The 10,643-nt window shown below is 44.8% G+C and overlaps 1 protein-coding gene across 2 annotated transcripts; it reads right to left on the minus strand.

The window, feature by feature from the left end:
• Nucleotides 1-608: 608 nt before the first annotated feature.
• Nucleotides 609-10,395, minus strand: LOC112226273 (galectin-3-binding protein A-like). 2 transcript variants are annotated; one of them, XM_024390645.2, is made up of 6 exons: nt 10,238-10,395; nt 8,743-8,845; nt 7,411-7,620; nt 2,967-3,098; nt 2,237-2,525; nt 609-1,944 (listed from the first exon to the last, which is right to left on the minus strand). In XM_024390645.2, exons 2-6 carry the CDS (start codon nt 8,822-8,824, stop codon nt 864-866), a joined length of 1,794 nt encoding a protein of 597 aa, XP_024246413.2. In that variant the 5' UTR covers nt 8,825-8,845; nt 10,238-10,395; the 3' UTR covers nt 609-863. The 2 variants fall into 2 exon arrangements, with proteins under 2 accessions (XP_024246413.2, XP_042173808.1); XM_042317874.1 differs by having other exon boundaries at nt 2,952-3,098.
• Between the last annotated feature and the right edge of the window lie 248 nt (nt 10,396-10,643).

The raw sequence follows: 10,643 nt of genomic DNA on the forward strand, positions 1-10,643 counted from the left end.
ACCCCATCTAGTGGAGGAATAATAGACATGGTTCATGTGGGAATTAAGAGGGTAAGTACTATACAGAGAAACACAGTAGAACTAGATAGACATGGTTCATGAGGGCTTTTAGAGGAGCGTACGTACTATACAGAGAACCACAGTAGAACTAGATAGACATCAGATCTTTGAATCTGTCCTATTATGGCGTCTGTGAGAGCACGGGCAGCACCATTGAGGCCATCTCCATTTTGAAGTAGTCCATTTTTTTCTTCTACTATTTCTATGAGTTGGCAGACAAACTGAAAGGGTGCATCCTGCCACATGCAGTGTGTGGTTTGAACAGGTATAAAGGCAAGGTTGTAGATTTACTACCGCCTGCAGTTATGGACATTTTTGCTCAGAACTATAATTCATTGGATGATCCCTCCTGATGACCCGATTGGAATTATGTGATCCTTCCTTAACCCATATGAAGTCCCACCCACCCAGTAGACAACTTCAAAATGGTGACAGTCTTCAATGGCGCTAGCCATGGCAGAACTGGCTTTTGGCACAAGAGACCTCTAGCTATTTCTATGGGAAGAACTAGCCGCCATTTGGGGGAAAAAACATCATCCACATCCCTGCATGTTCAAATGCCTTTATTCAAGTGCAAGCAGAGATGTTATAGTTTTTGATTAATACTTAAGTAAGAGCAGTGCTACATGTTGATATGCTTTCAGCAAATCAACAAAGGGTTATGATCAAATCAGTCACATATTTCTAAAACCACATTACCATAATTTCAAACTCTTGAATAAAAGAAATTAGCAATTGATTGGCATTATTAGATTTGTGGATGTGTGTTAGGAGCATTTTTGCATCTGTGCCAGGCAGTGCTATCAGATGTATTCTGGTCTCACCACAAAGCGAAAGTCATACTGGCCTTCAGGACAGGGGTAGGACAGGGCAAGACTGCTGTTAGTAGGGATCTGGGCCATGTCGTTCTTGAAGTCCTGGACGTGAAAGACATACCTGCCCTCACATGTTAGGAGCAGTCGGTTGCTGAAGTGAACACTGTTGGTCTGGTTTTGTCTGAGGCTGCTTTGGAGAGAGAGACTGGCAGTGGGGAAGGAAATACACCTGGAACATTCTCGTTGGTTCTTAAAGACTCTTGCTGACCAACTGATGGGGTTGGTTTCCTTGGTCTGGTAAATCACACTATTGTGGTTTGGTGTTGTGAATGACTTGCCATATTCTGGCGTGGGGTAATAAGGTTGGTAGTTATTGTAGCGCCTGTTGTAATCATATCGCATAGCTTGGCGTGGTGGCTCTTTGTTGGTTGAGTTGATGGTGACGCTCCATGGCTCAGCAGTGTAGATCCTGGGATGGTAATCATGCTCTTCTTCACTCTCACTGCTTTTGTGCTTCATCAGAGTGTCGAATGACAAGGCGTTGAACTGGAAGCCTCGGAGCATGCTGACACGATAGAGCTTCTCGTGGCTCCTGTAGAGCTCTGAGGTGAACTGCAGATCGTAGAGCTTCTCGGCAGGGATCATCGGGAAGCGGATGTGGCCTAACAGGGCCGCCTGGCTCTCGGTGCCGGTCAAGTCACCCTTCTCTATGATCCAACTCTCCAGAGCTTGCAGGAGGAACCCCTCGTCCGGTACCACGAGGTCAGACCGCGCCAAGAGGGCCATCAGGAAGTCTGTGGAGAGGTCACTCCAGGCCGGGGAATTGATCAGAGCCTCGCAGTTCCAGGCCAGGTACTGGAGGCAGTTCTCCTGAAGCAGCAGGTCCCCAGTCTGGACGGAGTACTGGTACAGGGAGACCTGGGTGTAGAAGGAGGGGTCCTCAGGGAGGAGTACGGTGAAGAGCCTGCCGGTGTCCTGCATCAGCCGTTTCACCCCAAACTTTGAGGCTAGCTTGTGGAGGCACTGGGCAGAGGAAACGGTCACGTCGATCTTGCGGGTGTAAAGGTACCTAGAGAACCAGAGCAAGGACATTTAAATAAATGAACTTGTATTCAAACATTTTTAGGAGATACCATAGCTAAAAAGGAACTTCAGCAAGTGGTGTTGGACCTAGAGAAAAACTGTGCTTTAAGTAAGGCACCCTGGATCTACACAATTGATTCAAGGAGACGTGGATTCATCTCAACAGAGTACTTTTGAGGTCTAAAATCATCTGACACATTTGGATTCTTGTGTATGTATTTAACCAATAAACATAAAGTGTATCTAAATAGCACCTGTTAAGGGTCATAGACTAGTACCTGATGAAGCTGGTTACACAGGGGCTGCAGGCTTGACTCATCTCCAGGGAGAGGTTACTGGACCCGTTGGTGATGTTGAAGTGTGGGTAGAGAGAGAGGATCAGTTTGTGGGTGCAGATGTTCCTCTCCTCCACTTCCAACTTCCCCTCCCCATCTCTGTTTCCTGTGGGGCTCTGGATTGTGATGAGGAAGTCACAGTCATCCCCACGGTCAAACAGCTCGCCCAGGTCATCTGACAGGCCCAGACTGTGGTCCAGGAAATGTGCTGTGTCACTGGTCAAATCTGTGCCTGTACAGTATGAGGAATACACGTGATTAGGACTGTACATGATGAGTAGGAATATGTAGGGCTGATAGTGTGTATTTTAGTTTCGGTGAAGTTTAACAACATGTATTCATGCATCCCTTTATTTAACCAGGAAAATAACCTTGTTTAGTTGTTATGGGTTAAAATGTCTGTTTCTTCCATAACTTTTGGTCAGACAGGGGCTGCAGACACACAGAGTGAATCTGAAATGTATTTTATTCAATTCCTTGAATCCTCTCAAATCACCTAAAAACATCAGAGGGAATCAGGGAGAGCATTGGATCTTATCCACCAATGCTCTCCTCACTTCTCTCTGATGTTTTCCGACGGAGGTGTGGAGACTTTTCAGAAGGAGACGAGAAGAGAGGAGCCAAGGAATCAGGGGAAACACTATTGAGATTCACCCACAGTGTAGTAATGTACCTCTCGCACAAACGACCCCTGCGTCCTCCTTGTGGGAACAGTCGGTCAACGCCCAGCCCTTGAAAGAACAGCTGGACAGGGACTTCTCGGTTCCTTTGCAGTCCATATCATCCAACCATATTGAACCCGACCCTTGGATACAAAACAGAGGATAAACAAGGAGCAAGCAAAATCATGTGCAGAAATAAGAAAAATATTATGTTGTGGTGTATCAAAGTAAGTTAGTTGACTCTTTCTTCTGGTGCTGCCTGCCATTCACACAAATCACTACCCATTTGAACTTGTTCCCTCCAAGAATCCCAAATTCCTTGTCGTCACATTGCTAACGCTTATTCAACCCTCTCATACTTTTACAAAAGTCGCTAGGGGCTAGGGGGTTGCTGAGGTTTGATTTGGGATTCAGAGTTATTGACAACGCTACTAATATTTGTTTTTTTCCACTGCGTCCTGGTGGCAAAGTCATGTAATGAGTCATATTCATCAGACAAACTGTAGCAAAAGGTTTCAAATTCTTGTGCTGACAGAACATGAAGGACTGTGGGCTCACCTTCTCCGTGGCCGATGTGAGTAAAACATTTAAACGTGTTAACCCTCGCAAGGCTGCCGGTCCAGACGGCATCCCTGGCTGTGTCCTCAGAGCATGTGCAGACCAGCTGGCTGGTGCGTTTACGGGCATATTCAATCTCTCCCTATCCCAGTCTGCTGTCCCCACATGCTTCAAGTTGGTCACCATTGTTCCTGTACCCAAGAAGGCAAAGGTAACTGATCTTAATGACCATCGCCCTGTAGCACTCACCTCTGTCATCATGAAGTGCTTTGAGAGATTAGTCAAGGATCATATCACCTCTACCTTATCTGCCACCCTAAACCCACTTAAAATTTGCTTACTTCCCCAATAGATCCACACACGATGCAATCGCCATCACTCTGCACACTGCCCTATCCCATCTGGACAAGAGGAATAGCTATGTAAGAATGATGTTTATTGACTATAGTGCAGCATTCAACACCATAGTACCCTCCAAGCTCAACATCCTGGACTTCTTGAAGGGCTGCCCCAAGGTGGTGAAGGTAGGAAACATCACCTCCACTCCACTGATCCTCATCACTGGGGCCCCACAAGGGTGCATGCTTAGCCCACCCTGTACTCCCTGTTCACCCATGACTGCGTGGCCAAGCATGCCTCCAACTCAATCATCAAATTTGCAGATGACACAGTAGAACGCTTGATTACCAACGATGACGAGACAGCCTACAGGGAGGAGGTGAGGGCTCTGGGAGTGTGGTGCCTGGAAAACAACCTCTCACTCAATGTCAACAAAACAAAGGAGATGATTGTTGACTTCAAGAAACAGCAGAGGGTGCACCTCCCTATCTACATCGACAGGACAGCAGTGCAGAAGGTGGAAAACTTCAGGTTTCTTGGCGTACACATCACTGGCAAACTGAAATGGACCACCCACACAGACAGTGTGGTGAAGAAGGCGCAACAGAGCCTCTTTAACCTCAGGAGGCTGAAGAAATTTGGCTTGTCACCTAAAACCCTCACATATTTTTACAGATGCACAATTGAAAGCTTCCTGTCGGGCTGTATCACCGCCTGGTTCGGAACTGCATCGGATGCTGTAGGCTCTCCAGAGGGTGGTGTGGTCTGCCCGACGAATTACCGGGGGCAAACTACCCGCCCTCCAGGACACCTACAGAACCCCATGTCACAGGAAGGCCAAAAAGATCATTAAGGACATCAACCACCCGAACCACTGCCTGATCACAGCCCTATCATCCAGAAGGTGAGGTCAGTACAGGTGCATCAAAGCTGGGACCGAGAGACTGAAAAACAACTTCTATCTCATGGCCATCAGACTGTTAAACAGCCATCACTAGCACATTAGAGGCTGCTGCCTATAGCCATAGACTAGAAATCATTGACCACGTTAAGGAACGGAACACTAGTCAGTTTAGTAATGTTTACATATCTGGCATTACTCATCTCATATGTATATACGTTTTTCTATACTATTCTACTGTATTTTCATCCGTTCCGCTTGTCCTTATGTATATAGTCTTAATTCATTCCTACTTACATTTGTGTGTCTTGGGTATATGTTGTGTAATTACTTAAATATTACTGAAATGTCGGAGCTAGAAGCACAAGCATTTCGCTACACCCGCAATAACATCTGCTAATAATATGTATGTCACCAATAAAATGTGATTTGATTTGAAAATGAGTGTTTCTTACTGCACAAGATCTGATAGTGCCTCCCCATTTGAAAAATCAAAATCAAATCAAATCAAATCAAATTTTATTTGTCACATACACATGGTTAGCAGATGTTAATGTGAGTGTAGCGAAATGCTTGTGCTTCTAGTTCCGACAATGCAGTAATAACGAGCAAGTAATCTAACTAACAATTCCAAAAAAAACTACTGTCTTATACACAGTGTAAGGGGATAAAGAATATGTACATAAGGATATATGAATGAGTGATGGTACAGAGCAGCATAGGCAAGATACAGTAGATGATATCGAGTACAGTATATACATATGAGATAAGTATGTAAACCAAGTGGCATAGTTAAAGTGGCTAGTGATACATGTATTACATAAGGATGCAGTCGATGATATAGAGTACAGTATCAACGTATGCATATGAGATGAACAATGTAGGGTAAGTAACATTATATAAGGTAGCATTGTTTAAAGTGGCTAGTGATATATTTACATAATTTCCCATCAATTCCCATGATTAAAGTGGCTGGAGTAGAGTCAGTGTCATTGACAGTGTGTTGGCAGTAGCCACTCAATGTTAGTGGTGGCTGTTTAACAGTCTGATGGCCTTGAGATAGAAGCTGTTTTTCAGTCTCTCGGTCCCAGCTTTGATGCACCTGTACTGACCTCGCCTTCTGGATGACAGCGGGGTGAACAGGCAGTGGCTCGGGTGGTTGATGTCCTTGATGATCTTTATGGCCTTCCTGTAGCATCGGGTGGTGTAGGTGTCCTGGAGGGCAGGTAGTTTGCCCCCGGTGATGCGTTGTGCAGACCTCACTACCCTCTGGAGAGCCTTACGGTTGAGGGCGGTGCAGTTGCCATACCAGGCGGTGATACAGCCCGCCAGGATGCTCTCGATTGTGCATCTGTAGAAGTTTGTGAGTGCTTTTGGTGACAAGCCGAATTTCTTCAGCCTCCTGAGGTTGAAGAGGCGCTGCTGCGCCTTCCTCACGATGCTGTCTGTGTGAGTGGACCAATTCAGTTTGTCTGTGATGTGTATGCCGAGGAACTTAAAACTTGCTACCCTCTCCACTACTGTTCCATCGATGTGGATGGGGGTGTTCCCTCTGCTGTTTCCTGAAGTCCACAATCATCTCCTTAGTTTTGTTGACGTTGAGTGTGAGGTTATTTTCCTGACACCACACTCCGAGGGCCCTCACCTCCTCCCTGTAGGCCGTCTCGTCGTTGTTGGTGATCAAGCCTACCACTGTTGTGTCGTCCGCAAACTTGATGATTGAGTTGGAGGCGTGCATGGCCACGCAGTCGTGGGTGAACAGGGAGTACAGGAGGGGGCTCAGAACGCACCCTTGTGGGGCCCCAGTGTTGAGGATCAGCGGGGAGGAGATGTTGTTGCCTACCCTCACCACCTGGGGGCGGCCCGTCAGGAAGTCCAGTACCCAGTTGCACAGGGCGGGGTCGAGACCCAGGGTCTCGAGCTTGATGACGAGCTTGGAGGGTACTATGGTGTTGAATGCCGAGCTGTAGTCGATGAACAGCATTCTCACATAGGTATTCCTCTTGTCCAGATGGGTTAGGGCAGTGTGCAGTGTGGTTGAGATTGCATCGTCTGTGGACCTATTTGGGCGGTAAGCAAATTGGAGTGGGTCAAGGGTGTCAGGTAGGGTGGAGGTGATATGGTCCTTGACTAGTCTCTCAAAGCACTTCATGATGACGGATGTGAGTGCTACGGGCGGTAGTCGTTTAGCTCAGTTACCTTAGCTTTGCTTTTTACCTTAGCTATTTGACTCTGTGTTGCACTGTTTTATTCTTCCATGTTGTGCCTAGTGAATACGACCCAGGTATTCTCTCCCTGTTTCAGTCCATTTTCTTCCATGTTGTGCCTAGTGAATACGACCCAGGTATTCTCTCCCTGTTTCAGTCCATTTTCTTCCATGTTGTGCCTAGTGAATACGCCCCAGGTATTCTCTCCCTGTTTCAGTCCATTTTCTTCCATGTTGTGCCTAGTGAATACGCCCCAGGTATTCTCTCCCTGTTTCAGTCCATTTTCTTCCATGTTGTGCCTAGTGAATACGCCCCAGGTATTCTCTCCCTGTTTCAGTCCATTTTCTTCCATGTTGTGCCTAGTGAATACGCCCCAGGTATTCTCTCCCTGTTTCAGTCCATTTTCTTCCATTTGTTGCCTAATGAACATGACCCTTGTAAGATACTCACCCTCTCCATAAGTCCCTCCAGTGACAGCAGATACAACGCCAGGGAACTTCAGCTGACGGCACACCACCTGAGCCTCGGCCAGGTCCCAGCCATCGTCACAGATGGTCCCCCATTTCCCCTCGTGGTACACCTCCACTCGACCCTCTGAGTCATGCTTACCCCCCACCAGCCTCACCTCGCCCTCCTGTGTGGACTCTGTCGAGGACTTACCTGTGAGCACAGAGAGGGTGAGGATTTAAGTTAGTCAGTTTAAAAATTGGACTGATGAGCTTCAACTGACAACGGATTTATGCAACTTTGCTGTTTGCTTACATTTCTATTAGGCGGCAGTATAAAGCATGATCCAACTTGTTTGTGTTTTGCAAACAGGAACTTGAGGAGAACACTACATGATTGGCCTATTGTCTCGGGGTAGGTTCCTTGTCCCTTGTCAATCTTTGGCTTATTGGTGAATTCAGCAGTCAGACAATATATTCTTTAAGTAAATCAATCAAACCTTTATTTAATGCAATTGCAGACAGAAGTTGACAACGAAAACACAGCACGCATGTTTGAGAGTAAGTTCTGCACCCCACTTAAGGGTGCAGCTGATTTTATTCATGTGATCACTCCCTAGTGGTATGATCACCTACATCAATGTATGTGTGTATCAATAAGCTGAGGTTACCTTATAAGGCGACCTAGTACAGTAGCTTCTCTGAATTTATTAGAATTGTCCACTGTCACACAAGATCAAAATGTCAAAACCAGACAGTGGTTACTTCTCTTTATCTAGTTTCGGTCTGGCTCAGACCCAGCCTACAATCACACTCTCACAACAGCCAGGGCTTAACCACAAAGACTAATATAGATGATGTTGCACAGAGTTTTTAGACACATAGCAACAGTATCTATTATAAGGCCTGCAGCAAAACATAGGAATCTTAAGGTCCACTTAATCAATAATGGGGAGGGTCTTTGGGACCCAACCCCTACACTATTCCTGATTCCTTGTAAAGTCTACTGTAAAAACATCAGGTCATTGTCCTACTAACAATGTCTTTCACAAACAAACGTGTGTTGCAGTAATTGTGACAGGAATTTGAGGAGTACACTACTTGAATGGCCGATGCCTGATTCATTGGAATGTCTACTATAAAAACATCAGGTCATTGACGTTCTCAAACTAACATGACTTAATTGTGATGAAGTGATAGGAGAATGTCAGATTTCATTGTCCAACTGAACTTACCCTGGTCCCAGATCTGTTTGTGTTGTATGACCATGGCCTTTTGCATGACAATGACGGTAGGAGTTGACAACACAGTACAAACCAGGCTAAATGGAACTCACCGAATAGATTCCATGTTGCAGAGTCCAGTCCAGGGACATGGAGAAGCAACAGCAGCCACAGAGTGATTCCACGACTCTGCATTTTCACCAACCAGCTTGGAAACTGACAAGCAGACAAGCAATAGAACAATAGGAACATTTGGCATCCTGAGTGGCTCAGCGGTCTAAGGCACTGCATCGCAGTGTTCGATCCCTGGCTGTATCCCAACCTGCTGTGATTGGGAGTCCCGTAGTGCGGCGCACAATTGGCCCAGCGCCGTTGGGGTTTGGCCGGTGTAGGCCGTCATTGTAAATAAGAATTTGATCTTAAAAACGGACTTGCCTAGTTAAAGAAAGGTTAAATAAATAAAAAATGAATTCTGCATGGAAAGAGCGTGCCAACATTCCTCCACAGCAACGTGAGAGACTGATCAAAAAGTACAGGAAGTGTTTGGTTGGAGTCATTGCAGGTAAAGGTGGCACAACCAGTTATTATTTTTCCACACAGGGGCATTGCTTTTGTTTATTAAATAAATAAAATAATTATGTAATTATTGGGTTACTTGTTCACTCAGTTTCCATTTATTTAATATTGGGTTATAGTTGAAGATGATAAAAAAATATATGCAAAAGTAGAGAATGCTTTTTCACAGCACTGTATATGAAGTGTGACTGGATCATGACATTTAACCGTGGATGTACGGAGAAAATGCCCTCCTTTTCCTGTTGTCACTTCTGTTGGTCCCCTCACCTAGGGGTTCGTACTCTCTGATTGGCTCCAAGTCAAGTTGTCTGACACTGACGAGATTTGCAAAAGTTGTTTTGACACTGACTGACAATCAGTGCGATTCGACAAGTAGAAACGTCAGGTTCGTCGCTACCGGGTCGGCACGGTAGGTATCGCTTTTGTTCTAGTAAGAGAATGAACGGCCTCCCATTGTTATCCGCAGTGAGATTCTCCGTGTTTCATGGTGAAATATGCCCACCTCACAACGTCCATGAGCAACACCATTGGCATAAAGCTTTAATGTCTAAAGTTACCGTTATATATTATACCATCTTCCCCAACAATAACAACCACCATTATTAGTTTTAGCTGATGCAATACATGTTTAGCTGAGTTTTAGCTGATACAATACATTTAGCTGAATTACAATTACATTACATTTTTTTGTACTAAAGTAGCATAATTGTATTCTACACAAAAATACATATAGTGCTGTATCTGCTAAAAATCTACTGCTTCATGTCAAATACCTGCGTCCAATAAGACAACTGAGTCATACAGTCTACAATGCACTGTGCTATTCCACTCCGTGCATTGTATTGATAAGAAATCATATCACATTCAGTTGATTTTTAACGCAGTCCATTTTCTATACATAAAGTAAATGTATGTGTACAAGAGACAATCAAGTATATCTATTACAATCAAACAGTATCGTTTATGCATCACTGAGGACAATAGTTAATTAGGCTTTTCCAGAGATGACATTCTGATTCTCAAATGTCTTACCTCTTGTGTCTTGCTGTGTGGGTCGTGGTTCTTTAACAACCCTTATGAAATGATACAGCTTATATAGCCATAGGGGTGGAAGTAGTTGCTAATGTAATGAAAACTGCACTTCTGCAAATGGATTCTCTATGTTTCATTTCCTGTGAAATCAAAGGGGGTCTGGTTAGCATTTCTTGTCATGAATCTTGCCCTGGAGGCAGCTGGGCATAAAAGTCATAATCATAAAATAGTCATAAAGTCATAAAATAAAGATTTGAAACCTAACCCTAACCTTAAACCTAACCTTAACCTCACTTTTAAACTTAATGCCGAACCTTAAAGCACTTTTTTCCCATTCATTTTTAGATATAGCCAAACTCTTTGGACTTTGCAGCAGGGACATCTAGCGCAAATCGCTCAGTTCTGC

This window comes from Oncorhynchus tshawytscha, unplaced genomic scaffold (assembly GCF_018296145.1).
Source record: "Oncorhynchus tshawytscha isolate Ot180627B unplaced genomic scaffold, Otsh_v2.0 Un_contig_5665_pilon_pilon, whole genome shotgun sequence".
NCBI classification, from domain to species: domain Eukaryota; kingdom Metazoa; phylum Chordata; class Actinopteri; order Salmoniformes; family Salmonidae; genus Oncorhynchus; species Oncorhynchus tshawytscha.

What these genes read in the sequence shown, in the direction of transcription:
- LOC112226273 (XM_042317874.1), bottom strand. Translation starts at nt 8,824, where the DNA reads ATGCAGAGTCGTGGAATCACTCTGTGGCTGCTGTTGCTTCTCCATGTC. An exon ending in TGCAACATGGAATCTATTCG is followed by an intron (nt 7,621 to 8,742) that starts GTGAGTTCCATT and finishes CTGTGCTCACAG; the next exon opens with GTAAGTCCTCGACAGAGTCC. An exon ending in GAGAGGTACATTACTACACT is followed by an intron (nt 2,526 to 2,951) that starts GTGGGTGAATCT and finishes CATACTGTACAG; the next exon opens with GCACAGATTTGACCAGTGAC.